Source organism: Drosophila grimshawi, unplaced genomic scaffold (genome assembly GCF_018153295.1).
Source record: "Drosophila grimshawi isolate 15287-2541.00 unplaced genomic scaffold, ASM1815329v1 contig_184, whole genome shotgun sequence".
NCBI classification, from domain to species: Eukaryota; Metazoa; Arthropoda; class Insecta; order Diptera; family Drosophilidae; genus Drosophila; species Drosophila grimshawi.
Genome location: NW_025062956.1, coordinates 333,338 through 358,260, shown reverse-complemented (window position 1 = coordinate 358,260; position 24,923 = coordinate 333,338). Strand labels below are relative to the sequence as shown.

Here is a 24,923-nt window from a genome sequence, read left to right as displayed (position 1 = left end):
TTTGTTTTTCAAAACATAAATATCGACAAATATTATCAATGCAAGCCTGATGAGCCATTGTCATTTGATCCTGCCAATTAGCTGCCAGTGTTGCCAGTGCGTCAAAACTGAAGAGAATGAGAAAGCGAAAGCATGAATTGAACAATAAGAAATTATAAGCGAGCAGTCAGTCATAAGGTCGAATCGCCGAAGAATAAGCCACAAAGAATTATTTTCATTTAAAAATTATCATTTTCTGTTTTCAACTTTTAAGAGTTATGTGCTGCTAGTCACGCACATTTCTGAAAATTTAAACGCAGTTAAAGAAAATAAAAGTGCAACTGTAAATAGGTTTAGGTTATACACATTCACATTTGCACCTATTGTAAAACATGTCCAAGACGAGTGATATGAAGCCAACTGTGTCGCTGACCAGCGTCAATGCGGAGAATTTGTCGCGCCACCAAATGATAGAGTGGGTCAACACCATGGTCAATGGCAATTTCAAGAAAATCGAAGAGATGTCATCGGGTAAGCAGAGTCTAAGATAAGAGTGCCCAGTCGTCAGCTGAATTCAATGAAAATATAAATGCTTGTATGACAACTGCTGTGTTATTGCCAGGTGTCGCCTATTGCCAAATGATGGAGATGATCTCGCCGAACTGCATCAATTTGAAGCGCGTCAAAATGTCGGCCAAACTGGAGCACGAGTTTTTCCACAACATGAAGCTATTCCAGGGCGCCTTTGGGCGTCTCAAGATGGATAAAACTGTGCCGCTGGATCGTTTGATAAAGGGTCGTTTTCAGGATAACTTTGAGTTCCTGCAGTGGTTCAAGAAGTTCTTCGACTCGCAAGCGCCCGGCCTGGAGAATATCAGATCGGCAGCCAATGCAGTGCAGCCGAAGCCAATTGTGAGGCCACGCGCAGCCATTGCCAAGGATGAGCCGACACATGAACTTCAAGCGACGATTGAGGAGCTCAATACCAAGATTACCGATACGATCGAGAAGCGCGATCTAGCCTATGAGAAGCTGCACAAGATTGAGATGCTACTCACAGATATGATCAATAAAAATGAGCATGTCGATTTTTGCAATCGCATGCTCGAGGTGCTCTATAAAACCGACCAAAATGAAAATGTCAACGACAACGTGGCACCCGAGGATAATAGCACTGATAGCGCCATCGATGATGTGAATGAAGGAATGTATTAAAGGTTTTTTAGTTACTGTTTTTTAATATTTCCACCCATTCTATTTAATTTATTTAAAATTATTAATTATTATACCCCAGAGCTGGCCGTATCGGATCATTATATTATATTGCTGCCATATAAACGATAAATCGAAATAGATGTTTATGTATACAAAAAAAAATCACTGATCTGTCGTTTTGTAAATTTATAGAGTACATAGAGAAAGTATAACAGGATATACATATTATCCGCTTCTAGGATTAGGAATTTTACAGCTTTCCGCTTCGGCACATCATTGTTAAATAGGTTCCATTTGGACTTCCCCAAGCCTATATTGTGGGAGATACTTTTCGCGGGAGTGTTTAATCTGCCTATACAGGGAATATTAAATGTAGATTTGCAAAGCTGAGAGAGATCGCCCGAAGCAATGTGCGGTTAGTTTTCTATGTAAAATGTATTTAAATATATGTGAATCGGCTTATTTTCATTAGTTTCCCCAATGGGAGACCGTGACTCACCCACTGTAAGATAGGTGATAAGAACATCAACAATTAAGAGAGCAAACATATCATTCAACATCAAAAAATTGTAATACAACGCTGAAATAATAATTTTGAATGCATTTCCAATAGCAGAATTGATCAGACATGGCAACAACATCAAATGGCGCTCCTGCATTGGAGCAAAAGTGATTCGAATACACGATTTGTAAACAGAAGAGTAAAACATGAACTGATGACTTTCACAGCCTGACCTGCATGGTGCCAATGATGAGCAGGAACAATGCCAGCAAACTAAGACACTGCACAAAATGATAACCTCTAGAAATAAATAAGTGGTTTTGTTACTCTTTCGCTATCCACTTTTAATCTCTCTTACCAGTTAATAGCGGCCACCATAATTGTCATCCCAGGCGAGCTAAAAAAAACCCCAGCCAGCCGAGAAGGACACCGGCGGTGCTAAGACTCATGCAGCACAGACTATTCATCATCTTCACAGGTTTGCGATTTTTTTATCACCAGAATTGAAACGAATATTGCAAACTTAATGAGTCACAATTGCGAATATATGCAATGCGGCAGGTTCAAATCACAATCATGAATTACTGTAACTTATATAATAAGATCTTTGGTACAATACCACAAACAAATCATATAATGCAAATCACACAGTGCGTCATAATCGAGACTGTTGCGAGTTACTCACATTAAAACACAAGCTTGTAAAAGTTGTTCATGAACTAATGTTTTTCCGACTGTTCCTATGGCAGGTATACAATATAGTTATGCGATCCAAATATGTACTGGCTGCAGTTAGCTTATTTCGCATAGAAAGCCACAGTCGAAAATGGATATATAACGATTCGTTAAAAACTTAGCGACCTGCAATGGAATGATGAGTTACGTAATTGGATTACTGAATGAATATTTTTCCATGATTAATGTAATATTTATAAATTAATAAATTTGTCTGGTTAAAATATAATACTTTTATTGTGATTGATTGTGTCGGCTTCAATCATTGGAATCGGGGCTGCTGTCTTCGGAGCTGGTGCTTTGATAGTCACCCACCAGACTGCATAACTTTTGAGCTGTTACCGCTGACTTCTCGGCGGATCCAGCTGCGGATGTGTGTCCTGATTTCGATGACATTGCTGATTCTGTCTCTGCTTCCATAACTGCTACTATCCCTGTTTCTGCAGCGGTTTCTATATCTGCTCGTTCAGTTGATTTCATTTTAGCTCCTCCAGCAGCGTTAGCCTGCTTACGCTTTATGCCCAATTCCTGCAACTGGAGCTGCGTGTTTAGAGCCTTTTGTCGCTTCAGGCCACCAAAGGTGGTGGATGTGGCGCCCGGAAGCGCAGGTCGCATGAGAAGTTCTAGCCGCTGCTCCGATTCGCGTTCGATGGCGCTTTTCGTTTGCAGCTTCATCAGGGCCGCCATTTCTCTGTCCTGAGCTGTCTCCGGGAGCAACGCTATGTCCAGACTACTCTTGGCCAGTAGCTGGCGATCCAGATCCTGTTGACCCTTGATCTCCTGCTTTTGCTGGCGAAATGTGGCACGTAGTCGATAGTTTGCCACATAGCTATCATTCCAAACACTCTGATTGCGATCTACAAGTTTTTGGAGGATCGGCTTGGCATCGGACGCTGTCTGAACATCTTTGGCCTGATGCTCCAGCTTGTACATGGCATCGTCGAAGAGTCTCTTTTGAACCTCTTTGGTTTCGGGCACTACCTGCTCGTTCTGCAGCGGATCCCAGCGATTTTCCTGACGTCGGGCGCCCGATAATATCACATAGTCCAGATTCCCAGGATCTGTTTGAATCTCAAAGTGATTTTCACACAAGTGGCACTTCATGCGAAACTTGTAAATGGGCGTTGTGTAGTACATGCCCACCTTAGTCTTCTCGGCATTGTAGCGGACACCCATGCCAATGTGATTCTTACAGCCATCACACCAGATATTGTAGGGCATCTCAAAGCGGATGATGATGATGCCCAGATGAATCTTCCGAGCACGCTCGCGCAGCGCATGGGTGCCGCGAAATTTGTTGAGACCGCCCTTCTTTGGATCATAGTCGGGCGGATAGTATTTGTTTTGACCCTTGCGTTCGCCCATTTTAATGAAAATACACCAACTCTTTAAATTGCTATTGAAACGTATACGAATTGCTGCTCCACACTGGCGCCACCTGCCGAACACAGCTGATTCCGCTCGTATCTTCTCGATATCGATAAGTTTGAAAAGCGTGCGTATATTTTCTCTTGCGATAGTTCGCTTATTAGCCCATCACCATTATACATATAGTTACCAATTCGCATGCGACTGCGGCTTGAGGCTTTTCTTTTAACGCGTTTTGCCACGTAAATTGATTTAAAGTAGTGCAACATGATTATCTACACAAATGAGGGTAATCCACTTGGCCTGCAGCTGCTCATGCTGGCGAAATTCGCCAAACGCACGGCCCAAGTACAATTGGTTAACCTAAATGGTAAGAAGGAAAAAGAAGAAAAATTCTGCGGGCCGGCAACGTGCAGCAAATAAAAAAAAAGTTACCTTTTGCAAAACATGTCAAAATTTCAGATGCAAAGTATAAGGATTTGCTAGTGCTGCCCACGATGGAGCTGGACAACGGTTTGCGATTGTTCTCAGGTGCAGCCATTGCTAAATATTTTCTGGGCGATGAGAGTCAGCAGAGAGACGAGGTAATTGTTTGCCCCTCGATTCTTCAAGGTTAAATCAATTAATGAAACTCTCGCTCACAGTGGTTGGAGTGGTCGACAACGCTGCTGGCGCCAGCGTTGGCCCATCACATGGCTGTCGGACATCGCGCCGATCCCAATGCTCTGCCCGTGCTTAATAATCTTGTAAAGAAACTCGACGACCACTTGAAGAACTCGTCGTATTTGGCTGGCGACAAAGTGACTGCAGCAGATATTGCAGTGTGGTCCCTGTTGGCGCCAGATGGTACACTGAAAGGTGCGCAAAATGTGGACAACCTGCGCAGCTGGTATGGCAAAATCAAGGCGCTGTCGGAGGTGCAGCAGGTGCTGGGCGAGCAGTCGCTAAAGGATCTCAGCTTCAATGCTCTGCAGCAGGCCAATCGTTATGGTGGACTGCATCATGTGCCGCTCAAGCGTTCAATCTCAACGGATGCCGGCAAATTGCTGGCTGAAACCGCCTCCACTGTCGCTGACACCATTACGGATGAGGAAATCAGTGCGGCACGCGCCGCTTTCATTTACAACAAACCTCAGGAGTTTGCCGAGCCGCGCACCGTACTGCCGAAAGCTGGGGAGCGCAATGTGCTGATCACATCGGCATTGCCGTATGTCAATAATGTGCCACATCTAGGCAACATTATAGGCTGCGTCCTCTCGGCGGACATCTTTGCGCGCTACTCGCGCGCTGCTGGCTACAATACGCTGCTCATCTGTGGCACTGATGAATATGGCACAGCGACAGAGAACAAGGCGCTTGCCGAGAACATGACGCCACGCGAAATCTGCGATAAGTACTTCGAGCTGCACAATTCCATTTACCGCTGGTTCGGCATTGGTTTCGATTACTTTGGACGAACCACCACCCAGGAACAAACCGAGTGAGTTTCCATTTGGGTAAATGGATAATCTGAATTTGAACTTGTATTTACTGCTTACAGCATTGTGCAAGAGGCTTTTAAGGATGTGTACAACGCTGGCTATATACTCACCGAAAGCGTGGAGCAGCTGCTATGCCAGAAATGCGATCGTTTTCTAGCTGATCGGTAAATATAAAATCTACCCAGAAATTGTAATCATAATTCTCAATTATATTTCTGTAGCTTTGTGGAGGGCACCTGTCCGCATCCTGGCTGCGGCTATGAAGATGCACGTGGCGATCAGTGCGACAAGTGCGGCAAGCTGGTAAATGCCACCGAACTGGTGCGACCACGCTGTAAGGTGTGCAACACTGCCCCTGTTTTGCGCTCGTCGGAACAATTATTCTTGGATCTGCCCAAGGCAGAGCCACAGCTGCGCGAATGGGTGGACCGCGTGGAGAACGGTTGGACACACAATGCACGGGTCATAACACGCGCCTGGTTGCGCGAGGGCCTCAAGCCGCGCTGCATTACACGCGATCTGAAATGGGGCATACCTGTGCCGCACAAGAATTTCGAAAAGAAGGTCTTCTATGTGTGGTTCGATGCACCATTTGGTTATGTGTCCATGACGAAACGCTACACCAAAGACTACGAGCAGTGGTGGCGACCTGACGCCAACACAGATGTGCAGCTGTTCCAGTTCATGGCAAAGGACAATGTACCTTTTCATTCGGTGGTGTGGCCCAGTGTACTCTTAGCCGTCAACAAGGGCAACACGCTAGTCAGCCATATTATGGCCACGGAGTATTTGAACTATGAGGATGGCAAATTTAGCAAGAGTCGCGGCATCGGCGTCTTTGGCAACGATGCCCAAGAGACGGGCATTCCCGCTGATGTTTGGCGCTTCTATTTGGCGTCAGCACGGCCTGAAGGCCAGGACTCTAGCTTTAGCTGGAACGATCTGGCTGCACGCAACAATTCCGAGCTGCTCAACAATTTAGGCAACTTTGTGAATCGTGCTTTAGTCTTCTGCGAAAAGAATTTCAGCAGCACAGTGCCGCACGTTGTGCTCGCCCAGGATGAGGTGGTGCTACTGGCGCTTATCAATCGCGAACTGCGTGGCTACATCAATTCCATGGAGAAGGCCAAGCTGCGCGATGGCATACGGCATCTGTTGGCCATTTCACGACATGGCAATGGCTACATGCAAACTCAACAGCCTTGGGTCCTGCTCAAAGGCAACGCGGACCAGAAGACGCACGCTGCCACCATTATTGGCCTGTGCATCAATATTGCCTGCCTGCTGGCCAATCTCCTCTTCCCTTATATGCCGAGCACGGCGCGCCAATTGTTCGCCCAGCTGAATGCCAAACAAACGCCACTCAAAGCCGAGTAAGTAACTCAAACTGGAATAACACTTAAATTAGACTAACATTGAGAATCCATTTTTAAATAGCAAACCATTGACCACATTGCTGCTGCCAGCGGGACACAAGATTGGCAAGCCATCGCCGCTGTTTAGCAAACTGGAGCAGCAATTTATCAACGAACTCAAGGCCAAATACGGTGGAGTACAGGATACCCAGACAGCGACGTCTCAGCAATCGAATGTAGCCGACTTGGAGGCAGCGGTGCAGGCGCAGGCTGATCAGGTGCGACAGCTGAAGGCGAGCACAAAAGACAAGACCGTCTGGCAGCCGGAGGTGAGCAAGCTGCTCGAGCTCAAGAAACAATTGGAAGCGGCACAAAAAACAGCGACAACAGCTACGCCAGCAGCAGCTGTAGCAGCAGCAATCCCACAAAAGAGCACACAATCATCATCCGTTCAAGATCTGGAAAAAATGGTTCAGGCGCAGGGCGAGAAGGTGCGTCAGCTAAAGTCCAGCACCAAAGACAAGGCTGTCTGGCAGCCCGAAGTAAACGTGCTGCTTGATCTGAAAAAGCAACTCGAGGCAGCAAAAGCGGAGCCTCCAGCACCAAGAGCAGCAGCAACTTCCACACAAGCAGCTCCCGATGCGGCCACCCAAGTCAAAGATCTGGAAGATAAGATCACGAAGCAGGGCGAGAAGGTGCGCACCCTCAAAGCCAGTGGAGATGCTACCATTTGGAAGCCAGAGGTTGACATACTCTTGAATCTGAAAAAGGAGCTGTCGTCGCTGACAGGTGCACCAGTAGCTGGAGCTCAGGGCAAGAATAAGAAGAAAAAGTAATGCTCAGTCATATATTATATACCTTATTTCAAGGTCATCAACTTTTCATAGACAGTTTCTATTCAATTTTTGTTAAGTTATGCGTTGAATTTGCATTTAAAATGGTTTTATTTATTTACAAGTATTACCCTGACTTATTTTAGTAATTTATTCAGCTTGTGCAAAAAAAGAAAAATAAATATATTGACTTTGATATAATGACAAATTCTTTTAATGGCGATATTTAAAAACAAATTTTCCCATTTAATAGATTTTTTATTTGAACTCGAATCCATATACATACATAGTTTTATAGATTTAAAATTGTAAAACTATCATATAGACTTTGGCCAATAACATGAGAGGTAGGCGCTTACACGGTATATGTTTTGTTTAAACCACCTTAGATAAAGTTTCTTTCATGATTAAAATAATAGTCATACAAGAAAAACATTTGATAAAAATGTATAATCATCCAATAATTTCACGATACCTTTTCTAAACAGAAAAAAATATCGGAAGAAAAAATGAGTGAGTGTCATGCCACTATAACCAAGAGTAGCTATCGATATATCGATATTTTATACAATGCATTGGAAAATATAAGACCACGACCAGCAGTCTGCATTATTTTATTGTGATTCGTTTTTTTGTTGGCAAAACGTATATTTTTGCAATGTAAATCAATAGACTAGAATAATTATAAACATGTGCAATTACCGATGGCGACACAAAATGTCGTAGAGGGACCGTTCAACGCCACTTGCAAATAATAATAATTCAACAATACAATAAACAAAAGTCGTCGTCTGTCTGCAAAAATTCGTCATCAGCTGGTCGCGAGGCGCAAGTCGCGAGTCTCAAGTCGTCGTCACAGCAATTGCGATCGCAGTAAATTGTGTGACGTGCGCGAGACAGCAAGCAGAAAACAAGGCTGCTGTTGACTTGAGGGGGTTAATAAGGTGAAATGTGAAATATATACAAAAGAAATCAAATTCAATTTGGGTCTAAACTGATGCCAAACATCTGTGTGTATGTGCGTGTGTGTGTGAACAAAGAACCCATAAGCACGCATACATACACAGACTCACTCACACAAACTAGCAATTTTCGCTAGTGATTTCAACATTTTTGTTGTCCATCGTTGTTGGTTGGCAAGCAGTTGTTGCAGTTGACGCAGATGCCACACTCATTAAATATGTATGAATTTACAGTTAAAACCAACTTAACACACAAAAATAGAAAAAACTTAAACTCAAACTCAAGGAAACGCAAGCGAACGGCAACAAGTGTTTGTTAATTGTTATTGATTTTCTTCTTATAGTTGTTGTTATTGTTGATTTTATTTGATTTGTTTTTTTTTTTTTTTTTTTGTATCGTTCAGTTGAAGCTATCGAGTCGGATACAATTGACGCCATGGAATCTGCGGACATGCTCGTCGAGGAGCAGAAGCTCATGGCCGAGGCGAAGTATCGTCAATATATGACGAACATAGATAAAGCACTGCGCAATTTTGAGTACTCCAGCGAGTGGGCGGACTTAATATCCGCACTGGGCAAACTGAGCAAGGTATGCTGGTATAATGCACTATGCATTGTTTATAATATATCCATCAATACATCAATAAGTAAGCTTGACCCGCGCTACTTTACCCGGCTGCACCCATACACCCACAAAATAAAAAGCCAGCATTTGCTCCACCGCTGATTCATGCGGCAATTTACTGAAACAACGCAGGCACCCTTATCGCAAATATATTTGTACATTCGCGCAATTGCGGTGGTTTTTTTTAAATCAAATCATTTAGTAATTTACACTTTGAGTGTTTCTCTTTGCCCAGCCTAGAAAGATTTTAATTAGTACTTTAAAAATTGTATGTTGCTGAAGAACATAAATCAGAATTTGTATCATATACTATTCATTATTTGTAATAATGTATGTACATACCATAAAACCAGTTTAGTTCCCTTTTGTATATAATTAAATTTGAAAGATTAACTTTACAGATTGTTTACTTAGCTTGTTAAACAAGCACAATCATTAAATTATTGAATAAATCAGAAACTACTTTATATATATAGACTTCGCCTTAAATATATATGTTTAATTAGTATTGTCCACTATCTTTATAGATAGATAGATATAGATTTATTCTGTTATAGCCGTAAAAAACGTGACTTTAAATTTTGTATTTGTAAGCCCTTTTCAACTGTTGTCTTATAAATTTTGTCTTCGTCGTCATCTCGTTTTGCCACAGGCGATATCAAGTAATTCGCAGTATCAGGTCATACCCAGACGCCTGAAGATTGCCAAGCGTCTGGCTCAATGCATGCATCCCGCCCTGCCCTCGGGTGTGCATCTAAAGGCACTGGAAACGTACTCGGTGATATTCAGCAAAACGGGACCAGAACGTCTGGCAACGGAGTTTATATATGGGTGAGTAACATGAAAGTAAAAATAAAAGTTATAAAAATAATGTAAATTATTCCTATCTACTCTAGTGCTGGACTCTTTCCACTGCTCGGCTATGCGGCCATGAATGTGCGTCCGGCACTCTTGACCATCTATGAGACATACTTTGCGCCGTTGGGCGATAAGCTGCGGCCTGCGCTCAGTGGATTCCTGAGTGGCGTGCTGCCCGGCTATGATTGTGGACTGGATCATTTTGAGCGTATTAGTGCGTTGCTCAAGAATGTGTGCGTGGCTGTCAATCCGATGCACTTTTATACGGTTCTATGGGAATCTGTGGCTAATAATGCAGCGATACGCTTGCCCGCAATTACATTTCTGCTGGAGCACTTCAATAAGCGCCTGGATATGCAGAAACAGATATACATAATGGGTCACAATCGAGAGATCATGATGTCGGCGCTGTGCGCCTGCCTTAACGATACTCTGATATTGGTGCAGCGCAATACGCTGGAGTTCCTGTTGCTCGGCTTTCCCATGCACACCCGCCTTCTGGAGGAGGAGCAGCTGGTGGTGCTGGTTACGAACGGACTGAATACAATACTGAGACGCGATATGTCGCTAAATAAACGACTCTTCTCCTGGCTGCTGGCCAGTGAGGTGACGAAAAATTCGCCCACTTATGACACACTATCGCTAGATTCAGCGCCCATCGATGGCCTGAAGGAGGAGCCATATTTTATAACGCATTCACGGCACATACTAATTAACGCTTTGGTGAGCACGCTGCGATTGAGCCTGGAGTGCCAGCCCATGGATCTGAAGCCGTATCGCATTATGCTGTCGCTGTTGGACAAGGCGGAGATCGGCAGCGCCGTGCTAGACTTTGTGCTGCATGACATAATTCGCACCATGTACATTTCTAGCAGTAATGCGGACGCGCTCAAGTCGGCCAATCTGCTGTTTGCCACCTTCGATCCGGCGTACATCTGGAGCTACATGACCAACATATTTGAGCGCGCCTGCCAGCAGGCGCCCACCTCTGCCCAGTCCAATAGCGATGGCAAATTCGTCAGCATCGTTGGCTCCGGTGATCCCTGTGTGTTGGAAATTTGCGTGCTCACCGAATTTCTGTTGGAAACCATCTCACTGGAAATGTACACGGAAACCACACGCGTCTACTTGCCGAAAGTATTTCTGGCCGTTACCCAGCTACTCTCCATCCACGTGGATCGCATGAGCAGCGATGAGATCACCGCCTCCCTAAAGCTCTGCATGAAGATTGTCTCGCGTGTACAACCAATGATAACGTAAGTGACTGGGGGTGATCCTTAAATGATGAGAATATTGACGGATACATCTCTCTATAGTTATATATTCTTGCTAACTTAGCTTTGAAGCTATCTTTTTTTTTGTGGCGGGTAGAACATATGTATGTAGAAGATATGTATGTATGTATGTATGTCGAAGTCGATCGACCCGGTTAACTATATCATATTGATAACATCTTATCTTATTTAAGATATCTTCACTATTAACATTCTTATAACATATTGCATATATATTTATATATCAATTACATATTGTTTGCAGTAGCCCAATTAAACTGAATAAGGTGATGGAACAGAGCACCTCAGGATCCATGGAGAAGATTGCCAATGCCGCAGGCAGCAGCAACAGTAACAACATTTTGGAGTCGACGACACAAGCCGCCAATGCGCTAGAGAAGAGTAAATCTGATTCGCGACTCAATCAATTTGGCGAGCATTCGCAGAGTGCCGAACCCAATGATGAGGAGCTAATCCGACGTTCGGCCTCCAATCAGAGCGTGGTGCGGCACAGTCCCAAAAAGAAGGCCAAATCCTTTTCACGACTCTCCGAACTGGACAAAGATGTAAATGCCCAATTAACCTGATTTATATTACGAATATTAAAAAAATACCCTTTCCCATTGCAGATAAGCGCCTCGGATACAGGCCAGCAGTCCTCGTCAGATTTGGACACGCCGCGTAGCATTAAAAAGATCAAGGCCAAAGCCAAGGTGCCCTTTATACGCAGCAGCCCGAAGAAAACACGACCAAAGGACATTGTTATAGCGCCCAGCCCAGCAGTGTCTAGTGATGTAAATGATGACGCAGGCGAGGAGCCGCCTAAGAGTGCACCCCCAGAAAACTGTGCTGAATTCCAACTGGACGAGGAACAGACAAATGCGCAGCAACAACGCGGTTTCTCAATACTAGAGAAATGTATACGACAATACGAGATCTTCTTTGAGGTCTACATCGCCCGCCAGGTGCTGCAAATTGAAACAGCCGCCAGCCCAGACAGCTCCGATTTCAGTGCGAAATGTGCGATTAAGGTGCAACTACAGCGCAGCACCAGCCACAGCTCGAGTATGTTTACGGTGGAGCAAGTGCTGGAGCAAAAGAGCTCGGTACGTGAGTCACAAATCGATCGATTGTTTAATCTGCTGCGTGTGGATCTGATGCCGCGCTCCAAGCAGCTGCAGCGTCTGCTCAATCTCTCACTGTCCACTGTCACCGCCAGTGAGCTGAGCAGCGACAGCGACGCCTGCGATGAGCCCCAGCAGAAGCTACTCATCGATACCCAAACACAGCGCAGCGTTCAACAGCTATCTGATCTGCAATTGAGTTCGGCCTTACGCTCTGCCATTAAATTGGCTGCCACGCTGCTCGTCGAGATGTCCACATTTCCCAATTGCAATCAGCATATTGTGCTGGACAAGAGTGGTAATGATCAGCATAACACAGCTTGTGCAAAGTACATATATAAATAATCCTCTCTCTCTCTCTCTCTTTTCTAGAGCCGGAACTGCCCAACTGGCTGAAGGTTCTTTGTCTTGTGGCCTGCTTTGCTCAGAGCGATAAGGAGCTACAGGTGGCTTCCATTACTACGCTCTTCGATTTGATTAGGTAATGGGAACACTGAATTTCAAGAGTTGATAATAAGCAGCGAAACGTTCCTTATGCTCCGATTTACCACACATTATAACTATATCAATTGTATACTGAAGTTTCACATCTCTGCTTGCTTGCAGCCTGTTGCGCTCACAGATCGAGCACACGACTGGACCGGGTGTTACGTTTGTGGTGATGTTGCCGCTGCTGAAATTTGGGCACGTTAGCTATATGGAGCAGCACACGCGCATCTTTCAGCTGGTCAGCTCCATTTTGTGGGATTATTTGGGCACACCGGGCATTGATCCCTCGCAAATAGCAGCACTGCTGCATCAGCTGCACAGCTGCCTGGACAGTGGCCTCGTCGAGTCGATAATCGGCAATCGGATGCATGCCCAGCATCTGCTGCAGGCACAGTCACAAACCGGGCATAGTAACTCGTTGCGCAGCTTCCAGCTGGAACGGATGACAGATGTCCAGCTTCTATGTCCCTCTGTCTGCCTGGATCGTCTGCGCGAGAGTCAGGCGCGCAGCTACAAAAAGTTCGAGCTACTCTGGCATCTGGGCAGGGAGAAGCAGATGTCGCGTGGCTTCGAGAAGACTCTGCTCAAGGTGCTCGACACGCTAGCCCTGCCGCATTACATGTCCGAGCGCACGTTCGTCAGCAACTGGCTGCAGGCCTCGCTCTTGCGTGGCGATTTGGCTCGTTTGACTAAACCGCTTTACAAGATTTTACTCTCCGCCAGTTCGAAGCGTGTCGGCATTGTCCATATGCAGCAACTATATCGCGAAGCAACGGATGCGGAGCACGCTGGCGATGAGGATCAACAGGCGCCGGCATTTGAGCGCGATGTGTACGCCATTAGTTCGGAGCAGGGCAACGTTAAGTATCATCACATGGAGGCGGCCAGCAGCAGCAGCTCCACAGGCGGCATTGGTCACGGCAGCAGCGGTGCCAAGAAGAAGAGTCCCATCCGACATCTGCCCAAGAAGATCTTTGGCGTCACGCTCAGTGGCAAATCGAATAAAACGTCAAATTTTGTGAGCGACAAGGCGCCGCTGGCCAGTGAGGCAATGCAGGACATTAACACCATTGGTCTGATCATTAATCCGCTGGAGAATGCACATGATTTCGATGATGAAACGGATCTGGAGGAGCCGCGCATTGAGCTAGTTCATACGGCTGGCAAGGATGCGCCGCAAACGCCGCTGGAGCAAAAGCTGGCCAGCGCAATGGATGAGAATGAGGTGACAGCAACAGCGCCCAATCCGGAGCCGGAGCCCTCTCTGCACTACGACCAGGACATAACCGATCAGTCGGAGAGCAGTGAATTCGAGTCGGACTCGGAGATGCGCGAGACGAGCATTGACAAGGAAGATAGCCTCACGATCAGCTCCAGCGGCGCTGCTGCCGCCAGCGATGATGTCAAGCGTTTTGTTGGCGACTGCGAGCGTGTTACCGAAACACTCACCCAATACGAGCGGATCAAGAGTCGCAAAACGTATCGATTGACGCGTGAGAAGACACCAGGTGACTCCAGTCTCAATGAGCCCGCGGAACAGGCACCGGACAACGAGCATGCCCTGCCGGCAGATGAGTATTTCAACGAGGCAGCCGTCGACAAAAAGCAAACCAAGGAGTCTAAGGAGCAGCGCAAGCGTAAGAAGCTACTCAGCAGCAGCGAGAAGAAGCGTCTCAGTTGCATCTCGAAAACCTCGACGGACAGCAATCACAGCAATCCCGCAGAGCAATTGGAAACAGAGCACAGCGAGGAGGAGCCAGAGCTAGGTAATGAGGCGGCCAGCCAATGCACCATCAATGTGGAGGACAAGCGACGCAATCTGTGCCTGGAGACCAGCAAACTGCAGCCGGCCGACTGGCAAAAGACGCTTGAGAAGAGCAAACAGAATGTGGAGATTCTGCGTCAGAATGCGGCAGCAGCTGCTGCCGTTGCCGCTGCCGAGGAGCAGCAGAGTATACGTTCCTCCACAAAGAGCAGCAGTTCCTTGGGCATTGGCATCACTCGCCACATGGCGACGGATTCAGCGCATCTCTATCACAATCATCTGCTGCTATATCTGGCTATCTATGACACTAGACAGACGCTCTACGCACTGCAAACGTTGCGCAACATCATCTGCTGCGACAAGCGAACGTTCCTTTGCCTCTCTATAACCACATCGTTCACGAGCGGCAGTCTGAAGCAATTGCTCATCCGGCATCGCAAGAGCATCTCTGGCAAAGGGTTTGACGGTAGCGTTGGCAACTCGGAGTACGCTCAAGGATATCGGGGCTGCATGCATCTGGAACTGTTGGTCACATTGCTGTTGTTCTATGCCCGTGGCTACTTTCAGCGTGAATCGTTGGATGCCCAGCGACAACCGCCAACGCTGCAGGATGTGGTGAACAACCGGCGGATTCAGCTGGAGAGCATTGAGCTGCTGGCGCTCATCTGCACGGAACTGATTGAGATTGTCAAGGGTATGGGCCGTGGCTTGGCCTGCTATATTGCTGATCTGTTGGCGCGTGCCAAGCTCCAAAAGGTCATGCTGCACTGCCTCAATAGCTCCGTCTGCAGCTATGGACGGCGAGCCGGCGGCACCAGCTATGCGGATAAGGTGCTTAGCTTTAATGATCCACAGGATGATCAATTGCATGCAGATGGCTTTCAGCTGCAGCTGTTGCGGCTTCTATTGTCCGTCATACGGCTGGAGAATGAGGTACATCAGTTGCGTCAGGATACGCCCAGCACGGGCGCTGCTGACGATCACCACAATGGCTCTGGGAATGCATCGCCCACACGGCTAGCCGAGGGAGCAGCTGCCAATGTCAAATACTTGCCCAACTGTTTGATCAGTCAGCAACCCATGTTCCTCGCCGCCGTGCTTGGTGCACTGCAACAGGAGCGCTTGCGGCACCTGCATCGCAACTGGACGGATCTGGTGACCAGTTCATTGAACTGCTTCAGTTTCGGGTCGCTTACAAACATTGTGATTAGCGTGGTCCATCAGCTGTGCAACAATCTGGATCGCCTGGCCCGGCTCACGCTGCCCCAGCAGCGTCACTTTCCGCCCGACTATGTGCTCGTCCAGCTGGAGGCGCTGACCATTCTCTGTCACTACTGCCTGCTGGACAACACACAGCAGACAGCGCTCTCGCATCTCTTCAATCAGGCCTATCCACAGACTAGTGCCGCATCACAAAGTTCCAGCACGGGACAATTGCTTAATAGCATTGTGCACTCCTTTCTCTCGGCGAATGAATCCTCGTCGACTGCCTCGGCGCCACGTAATCCACAATTACAGGCGGCACGGAATGCTGTCCTGTCGCATCTGCCACGGATCATGACAAGCGTTGCGGCCATTTGGGACAGCGAATTGGGTCAATTGCGTCCGGTGCGACAACAGCTGTTGGAGTTTCTCTCTCCCGTCTCATTACATCATGGCTGCAACTTCCTAGCTGCGATTGCAGTCACCTGGCAACAGCGAGGTTGCAGTAGCAACAACACCAATAACAACAGCTCCTTGAGCATTTCGGAGCAGTTTCAGCGCAACTCCACGCTGCAGGCATGCCCGGCTCAGCTCAGTCTTGTGTCGCTGGTGTCCAGCATTCGGGTGATGCCGATGGATTCGTTTGTGCAGACACTGCATCAGGTGGTCAAGTCACCACCACCCATTCACCGGCCACCCGCACAGCTCAGCATTGAGGTTAGCGCCTTGGAGCTGTTCTATTTCTACATGAGATCGGCTCCGGCGCTACAGCTGGCAGATGCTTGGGCTGCATTGCTGGTGCTGATTAGAGATGGTCTAAGTCTTTCGCCGCCTGCACAGTTTGCGCTGCTGATGCTGCTCAATGAGTTTGTGCAGCGTTGTCCCCAGATGCCCTTCCCGGACAAGAAGGAGGTGCGTGAACTCCACGATATCACCGCTCGGCTGGTGGACTCGCTGTCCAGTGTGGCGGGCGCCTGTCTAGAGCAGACCACCTGGCTGCGTCGAAATCTGGCCGTTAAGGAGGATACGGATGGCCACGCCAAGGATAATAGTCTCGGCGGCGGCATTCAGCAGTATTCGCTGCAGGCGCAAAGCGTTCTCGCTGGCATACTCTCCAATCTGCTGGACGTTGCGTACGGTTCGCAGGAGAAGGACAAGGTGGTGACGATTGTGACCACGCTGCTGTACAATATAACGCCGTATCTGAAGAATCATACGGCTCGCAATGTGCCCTTCTTTTATGCGTGCTCCGCCCTGTTGGCCAGCCTCAGTGTCTATCAGTATACGCGCAAGGCGTGGCGCAAGGATATGCTCGATCTGCTGCTGGACACCACTTTCTTTCAGATGCACATCTCATGCCTGCCATTCTGGCGGCAGATCATGGACAGTCTGATGACCTATGACAATACCACATTCCGCGAGCTAATGACCCGCGTCTCGCTCTCCCAGGCGGGAAGCCTCAATATCTTCGCGTCGCGCGACCAGGAATACGAGCTGCGCGCCATGCTTCTCAAGCGTCTCGCCTTTGTCATCTACTGTAGTGAGTTCGATCAGCACAACAAGTACATGCCAGATATTCAGGGTAAGTGTCACTAAATAGCAAAGATATTATTATTATTATTTTATTAATGTTTACTTGCATTTCCCTTTGCAGAGCAATTGGCCAACAGTTTGCGTTTGGTACCCCTGGGTCCATCTGTGCAGGCCGCTGTATTGCTGTGCTTCCGTGTCCTGTTGCTGCGCATGTCGCCCGATCACGTCACCTCGCTGTGGCCCATCATCATAGCTGAAATGGTGCAAGTGTTCCTACAAATGGAACAGGAATTGAAATCGGAGAGCGATGAGCGCAGGTGGGTTCGAATCAAATATCGACAACCAATTAAATGTTTCAACTGTAATTAAATCAAAATTAATAACTACTAATCACTTACAGCCAGCAAAGCCGACTGCTGCCTGGCATTGATGTCTCCTGGTCGTCGTCCAACTCGAGCGCCAGCAATGGAATAAACGCGCAGACGCCCATGCAACAGTGGCGTTCGGTGCAACTGGAGGCGTGCAAGCTACTGGAACTGGGCTGTGTGCTGCCGGCGACAAAGCTGCCGCATTTTCAAATGTATCGCTGGGCCTTCGTTGGTACCGAGTTCGATGTGCATGAGGAAATGGTGCCGCTGCCGCTGCCTAATGGCAGCATCGAAAATCTGGCAGCGCTGCCCAATGCCCTCTATGTGCCGCACGTGCGTCGCGTGGCGCGCCTCATGGACATGAAATACACCAGTCACTCGCCGGTAAGTGGACATCTCAATGGGTCACCGTTTACTGTTTGAGATTGAGATGCGCAACTAAATTAAATCACCTTGCACAGCTGTTGCAGCGTCCGCGTAATCGTCATTTGATGTTGGGCTTCCAGCAACTGCAATCGCTGCAGGAGCTATATCCATTCTTCTCCACGCTGGGCATCACCTGTCCACATCCGTGTAACTATGCCGACACGGAGCAGACGGTGGCCAACTGTCTGAAGGAGATCGAAGATGTGCTCGCCCAAGATTTCCTGGAGAAGCTGCCCAGCATAACAACGCCCAGATGAAAACTGGTCGCGGCCTACAGGCAGACGACGCAGGCCCACATTCAAACAACAACAAGCCTGACACAGTTCGAGCTGGAGCTGAATCTGGGTGGCATCGGTGGAGCTACGCCTCCATCTTCCGGGCAGACGGCGCGTCTCTTTGCGGCGGTTCAAGCGAAACTCAGCAGCCAAAATGAGACGGAGACAAGCTTCACGCAAACAACCAAGAAGACAAACTTTCCATTTTACGTTTAGGGAGTGGGCCAAGCAAGCGATACGATATGATACGATAGATAGTTAGTTAGTGTGCAGTATAGTAGATATATCCAATATAGTCGATTATGTGTATTAATGAGCATTGTTTTAACTGTTGCATAAGTCCTATGAAATATTTAGCTGATAATAGCACCCTGTATGTATGTATATGTATATTTCAAACTGTTGATAGCTGCGCCGAAGTAAATAACAAATAACATGTTTAACGACAAATTGTAATTCAATAGAACAAATCGTATTTTATTACAAATCTATTACATATAAATATATATATAACGTATTTATATAAGAAGGCACATGGTATTAGATTCTTAAAGTAAACAATTGCCGGCAAATGCACTGAAAAGAGGTGATTAAGACGAAATGCAAACGGTGGCTGGCAAGAGCTGAGATTCAAACGACGACCGAGTGTTGCGGACTCGTCTGGCGTCCCTTCAGCTGCAAGTAGTACGAGTAGACGATGCGAGCGCAAAAGGCGCAAATCACTGGGGGGGAGCAAAAACAGAAGAAGGAACAAAGGATAACATCTATTTTTCACAAGTTCAATGAAAGTCACACATCAAAAAAGAACTTACGCAGTTGTATAATGTAAACGAGCAGTGCTAAGAACACATTGTTGAAACCACTGCTCTCCCGATAGCCACCAAAGTGGAAGATGGTGCCGAATATGGCAAACGGAAAGTTGATGGCTATTAGAATGGCATATATCAGCCAGATGCCAACAAGCACATGATTATACTGCAAGGAAAATCAGATATATATATATATGTAAGTATTTACTATAGATGTGGAAATGTACAATGTTTATTTTTATGAGGAAATTGGATACGTAATGTGAAAACAAACGGCAGATGCCCTTTAACTGATTAATAACAGCTAGCTCTAGCAATAAAGATGCGTAAATATGTCTAATGCTATCAAATTTGAAATATATGAAAATCTTGAAAACTTGATTTACGGTGGACACAGATATATGCAAACAGATGTATATTTATATAAATATGTATAGTTCTTTCGCGCTTGTTGTGTACCATTGTACAAAAATTATATATTCTTTTTGGTCTGTCGGTCAGAATGGCCTGTCCCCATTTTTTATATATTTTTATATTTAGTTTTAAAGCAGTTTTATTGTGGAAACTTGGCATTTATCCATATTTTTGCAATAGGCATTACATATGTCGGATCAGACCGCATCAGATCACTACAGGAACTATACAGCTGACATGGGAACAATCGTTCAAAAGATTTAAGCTGTGGAATCAAGATAGGTGTGTACATATACATATACATATATATACACAAATGTTCGAAAAAAGACCTTGAACAGTAAACAAAATATAATAATGTCTCGCACTCCGGAATAAGCTAATTCCCATTTTAGCAAAGACAATAGAAGTTAGTCCCACACATCATTTCGTAAAAAAAGATCGGTTGGTGTTTTAAATTTATAGTGCAAAATATATAATCTACTTTCTGACTGATTGTATGTTCATCTCAAGTGCATTTTAAGTCTAGTTTGTAAGCTGCTCAATGTAAAAGAAGTGTATGCACAAGGGCGTGCCCAGCTTATCGTGAAGGGGGTGTTGAATTTCGTTAGCAGCTATCCCGCCCTGCGTACGACCTTGCGTAGACTTAAATACTAGAGTTAAATCGCAGCCGTTATGTATATATATCTTAATCTGACGACCAGGTATACGCTCTTTTTTTCCAATGGGAGCAGATTACAAATTGCCGCTTATTTTGTGTTGTTGGCAAAATTAGCATTTTTAACACTTGTTGCTCACATTGGAACAAAAAAAAACAAAAATGTGTGTGTGGCTTGCCGCCCAGTCATCACAATGTAAATATATATACATTTGTAAGAGCAATCTTCACCTATAGATATGGCTTATCAGAACCAACTACTTGTTGGTCCCATATCGGAAGTATCAAAATTCTTATATTTAAAACGAATGAATGAATGAATGCCTACAAACATTTTCTATTTATAAAAGTATACGTATAAATATATAAACTTACCCGGAGGCAGCCAATAAGTAAGCAAACGTTTGCAATGAGAGCAATTGCAAAAGCAATAAAAGACATAACTGAAATATAAGAATTAATCTATGTGTGATCATCACTGTATTCAAACTTGGCATCATTGTCATTTAAATTCCAAACTATGTATGTAATTCAAAAAAATAAAATAAATTAATTTAACAAAAACAAAAAAAAAAATAGAAAAACGAAAAATTCGCCCTCGTCATGAGAACACGTTTTGAAACGCCTTTTATAGCTTAAGCATTAGCTCATTCTTTATATTTACGTTTAGCTATATTCATGAACACATACATATTAAATGTGGGACTGTCACCGCATGTGTGTGTGTATGTGTGTGTATGTTGTGTGTGTATGTTGTGTGTGTGTGTGTGGAAGCATCAAATTAAATGGAGAAAACTCACAACAAAAATACAAAACCTATAAACATACACACACACACATACATGTATATAAGGAGACGACAAGGTAATGAAACATATATTGTTTTACTCACCCCCTGGTGCAAATAACGTATTTAATGCTATGGCAATTAGCGTATAGATCGCTATGCCCAGGCACCAGCTACGTAATTCTGTATCGCATGGTCCACGATCGACGGTTAGCTCGAGTTTCATATTTAGGCTTGGCTTAAATACTGAGTGACGTTCACAATGCTAGCAGTTTTTCCCAGATTTGAAACGGAATGATCCAAGACACTTCAACTAAAACACTACTAGCGCGCGCAACAGGTTAACCTTAACTGACGCGTCTCCAAATTCTGTGCCACATTCATCTCCCACTGGAGATGAAGAGAGCCATAGCTTAACAGTACTGTCAAATATATTTTTTAATTACATTTAAAATATTAGCAGTCTGGCAATATCTATTAGTTAACATAAGTCACGCTGTGAAATGTAACTGCTACTTTGTGCATAAAGTGACAATTGTGACTAGCAATGTGAATGCATATTTAAAAAGGCTTATCGACTTGTCTGAAGCTAAACACTGGGAAATGTTGTAACAATAGTTATAATTGAATATTCTAATAACTTAAACATCAGCATAGCATTTTTATTTGCTTCACATTTCGATAAACATCTAAAATCCACACGTCAGCAATATTGTGATTGTGACTTGCACGTCTCATCCCAGCACAACTCTATCACTTAGCCGACAACGTTGCTGCGCATTTCACAACATTGAATTCATTCTCATTAGAGACGCGTACGAGGCATCTACATAAAGTTCTAGCTAAAGGTTTGTTCGCTTTTCTACACACATATGTGTATCTATACATATGTAAATATGTGTGCTTGTTTTGTGTTCGCATCGGATTACATTATACAAAGTAATTAATTTTTGTGGTTTTATTGTTGAAGGTAGTCCATTTTGGAATTTGTTGATAAAAAAAAACAAAAACGAGTGCAAAATGTTGACAAGTCTGTGTTGCATGCGCCTCAACACCGCCGGTGTCGTTCTCGGCTGGTTGGGTGTTGTTGGCTCATTTGTGTTGATGATTCTGGCGTCCGTCGTGTTGGGCAACTCCGATGTGCTTGCCAAACAGGTTATGGATCACATGGACGTGAATTATGAACAAGTCCACACGGGTAAGCGAAAGAGAAAGAGAGGGAGTGCAAAGGCGGTGGCGAATCGGATGCGTTAAACTTAATCATTTGTCATGCAGCCATTATCATTGTGTGCAGCGTCTATTTGGCCATGGTTATACTCAATTTGCTGTCATCGGCTCTGCTTATCCTGGGCACTATGAAGGTGAGTGGATGGCGGAGGTGAAGTGAAAGTCATCAGTTGATGTTGTTGCTCGTCTTCTGTTTGTATTTGCATTTTATAAAGTGTGTATGATCATCTCTTTTTCTCCAATGCAGGAGCGCCATTTGCTGTTGTTGCCGTGGCTGATCAATTCTGGAGTCGGACTCATCTTCGCCATCATATATCAAATGGCATTCCTATTTATGTCGGTTTCGGGTGGTGCGATAGGCAACGCTTTTCCCGCCCTGATTTTGAGTTTACTTGCACTTGGTGAGTCACGGTCTCCTCCCCTCTTCACTCCACTCCCATTGGAGAAATCAATGTGTATTCGATTGCACAGCACACACATGTGCACTTTGTATACGTATGTATGTATGTATGCATGTGTTTACTTGCCGGCTCTTTTGCAAATATATACATACATATGTATTTACTGTTCAATACATATAAACTCGTACAGTACGAAACTAACTGCGCATTTCCTTGCGCCATCTCTCTCTCGTTCTCGTTCAGCCTTACAAATCTACATTTACTATGGCATCTACTCGCTGTTCAAGCAGATTCAGGCCTCACGCGATCAGCAGCGACCGCTGATAGTCCAATCGCAGGGCATGGCCGTGCCACAGCAGAGCAACACTTATCCCACATATACCAAAATCTAAGTTCCCGGGGTCCAATAGGATTTAACGATGTGGAACGCCTTAAGCGAAATAAGCTTTCAACTATAACGAAAATCATATATTTTTGATGTTATAATTAAATTAGCCATACGCATGCACATAGTGTATTGTCGTAATATCGAAAAATGTAACAATGATCAAATATTTTCTGCCATTTTTCAGGCATTTATTTAAAAAAATAAATATATACATATGTACACACAGATACAAGTTTGAATCGATAGGTATTGAAAAATCACGATTGTCTTGGAGTGGGGAATACCAGGCTGGCCGCATTTGCACCAAAGCAGCTGACGTTGTCAAAAGCTGGCTTTGAGTTGTGGGTTCCATGTATCAATGAGAAATATGGTGAAATTCGCATCGATAAGGGAGATGTTCATTTGCAGCTGGGAGCTTTTGCGAATTCCAAAGCAACTTTTGTTTCATTTGTGCCAATATGCTGCAGGCTAAATACAAATTTGGTGGATATACAAATATAAACAAATATATTTCTTGTTAAAACTCAAATGCACAGCATGTACGTATTGTATTGTATATATTTAATTGAAAAAAGAACAACTTTTTTTCGTTTTAAGTTTTTTTGTGTCGTGTGTTAGGCTTTGCTTTTAAATGTAATTATATATGGCATATAAATATGTACGTAGGCACATATAACAATTTTATTCAATGGAAATTAATGGAGAAAACGTGATTGACCACTTTTCAGTAGGGAACACCAGGTTTTTCGGTTTTGCAATCGCAGGGCAACAAGTAACATTATTATTTATATATAGCCTGTAGAACAAACAAACATGGGTATTGCCAAAGCTCACAACTCATTGCGACTGGGGGATTTTTTCGTTGTTGTACATACATATATACATATGTACGTTTACTTAATTACTGAGAATCCAACACACACACACACATGTAAGTAACAATTTTAATCGCACGAAATTCCCGAGATGTATTGATATGAAATTGAGAATATTCATTTCTGTACTTTACGAAATTCAATAATATATGCGAATGAGTATGTGTTTAAGAACGTATTTAACTTATCCATTTCAATTATTATTATTATTCTTTTTAGATACACACAATTCCAATAAGCAGATTCACGCTTTGTATACGTTTGTATTTAGCAAAAGGTGCTATCTATAAGTCAGTGGGCGTATTTATTTTGGCATCTGTTTTTAATTTTATACATCAATTCAATTGTGAGCCAAATTGCTAAAGCTCTTATCTGAATTTATTAATTAAAATATTCGCAGTCTGTCAAAATGTTGAAAAGCTTTTGCAGAATGTGCCTCAAAATAGCTGGCATCATCGTGGGCTTTATTGGAATTATGGTCCCAGCTGTGACGACAAATCCATTGTCCATCAGTTTATTCCATTTTAAAGGGATTGTTGCCTATCATTCGTATGGTGACGAAATTCAAATGCTTACTTGCATCGATGCTGGCTTGCATCGTTTGCCTGTTTTTTTTTTTTTTTTTGTGTGCTGAATTGTTTCTCTTCGGGCTTGCTCTTTATGGGCATTATTAAGATAAGAGGAGTCTGGAAATATCTTTGATCTGTGTCGATGCTTGTAAATTCGTATGCTCAACTGTGCTCATCTCTCGTTCTCCCATGCAGGAGCGTCATTCGTTGCTGTTGTTCTGAATAATCAGTTCTGACATTCCATTCGTCATCGGCATTATATATTATACGTTCTTTTATTTGTCGTCTCACTGGCGGGAAATGAGTGGTCGAGTCAATCTCCCTCTTATCGCGTGCATTAGTTTTATTTACCATATGCACCAGATAAAAACTTGTACGCTTGTATACATAACTAACTTTTCATTAACTCTATCTTTAACAGCTTT

At 44.6% G+C, this 24,923-nt stretch overlaps 6 protein-coding genes across 7 annotated transcripts; 4 read left to right on the top strand and 2 right to left on the bottom strand.

The window, feature by feature from the left end:
- Positions 1-101: 101 nt before the first annotated feature.
- On the top strand, positions 102-1,356 carry LOC6560674 (microtubule-associated protein RP/EB family member 1). The gene is made up of 2 exons (XM_001987801.2): positions 102-510; positions 602-1,356. The coding sequence occupies exons 1-2, from the start codon at positions 372-374 to the stop codon at positions 1,192-1,194; spliced, it is 732 nt and encodes a 243-aa protein (XP_001987837.1). The 5' UTR covers positions 102-371; the 3' UTR covers positions 1,195-1,356.
- Positions 1,357-2,649: 1,293 nt separating this feature from the next.
- LOC6559657 (coiled-coil domain-containing protein 130 homolog) lies at positions 2,650-3,862 on the bottom strand. Its single transcript, XM_001987800.2, has one exon. It carries the CDS (start codon positions 3,794-3,796, stop codon positions 2,690-2,692), a length of 1,107 nt encoding a protein of 368 aa, XP_001987836.1. The 5' UTR covers positions 3,797-3,862; the 3' UTR covers positions 2,650-2,689.
- A 112-nt stretch (positions 3,863-3,974) lies between these two features.
- LOC6559656 (methionine--tRNA ligase, cytoplasmic) lies at positions 3,975-7,669 on the top strand. The gene is made up of 6 exons (XM_001987799.2): positions 3,975-4,169; positions 4,262-4,383; positions 4,444-5,279; positions 5,340-5,444; positions 5,502-6,653; positions 6,718-7,669. The coding sequence occupies exons 1-6, from the start codon at positions 4,067-4,069 to the stop codon at positions 7,469-7,471; spliced, it is 3,072 nt and encodes a 1,023-aa protein (XP_001987835.1). The 5' UTR covers positions 3,975-4,066; the 3' UTR covers positions 7,472-7,669.
- Positions 7,670-8,037: 368 nt separating this feature from the next.
- LOC6559655 (protein dopey-1 homolog) lies at positions 8,038-18,852 on the top strand. 2 transcript variants are annotated; one of them, XM_032734645.1, is made up of 11 exons: positions 8,038-8,412; positions 8,835-9,019; positions 9,708-9,886; positions 9,952-11,169; positions 11,456-11,753; positions 11,817-12,609; positions 12,684-12,792; positions 12,918-17,350; positions 17,423-17,618; positions 17,702-18,053; positions 18,131-18,852. In XM_032734645.1, exons 2-11 carry the CDS (start codon positions 8,867-8,869, stop codon positions 18,350-18,352), a joined length of 7,953 nt encoding a protein of 2,650 aa, XP_032590536.1. In that variant the 5' UTR covers positions 8,038-8,412; positions 8,835-8,866; the 3' UTR covers positions 18,353-18,852. The 2 variants fall into 2 exon arrangements, with proteins under 2 accessions (XP_032590536.1, XP_001987834.1); XM_001987798.2 differs by having other exon boundaries at positions 11,453-11,753.
- LOC6560461 lies at positions 18,821-21,386 on the bottom strand. Its single transcript, XM_001987797.2, has 4 exons — positions 21,144-21,386; positions 20,627-20,694; positions 19,183-19,345; positions 18,821-19,092 (listed from the first exon to the last, which is right to left on the bottom strand). The coding sequence occupies exons 1-4, from the start codon at positions 21,262-21,264 to the stop codon at positions 19,001-19,003; spliced, it is 444 nt and encodes a 147-aa protein (XP_001987833.1). The 5' UTR covers positions 21,265-21,386; the 3' UTR covers positions 18,821-19,000.
- A 213-nt stretch (positions 21,387-21,599) lies between these two features.
- On the top strand, positions 21,600-23,207 carry LOC6560460. Its single transcript, XM_001987796.3, has 5 exons — positions 21,600-21,886; positions 22,009-22,236; positions 22,314-22,399; positions 22,513-22,666; positions 22,910-23,207. The coding sequence occupies exons 2-5, from the start codon at positions 22,059-22,061 to the stop codon at positions 23,056-23,058; spliced, it is 567 nt and encodes a 188-aa protein (XP_001987832.1). The 5' UTR covers positions 21,600-21,886; positions 22,009-22,058; the 3' UTR covers positions 23,059-23,207.
- Positions 23,208-24,923: the final 1,716 nt, after the last annotated feature.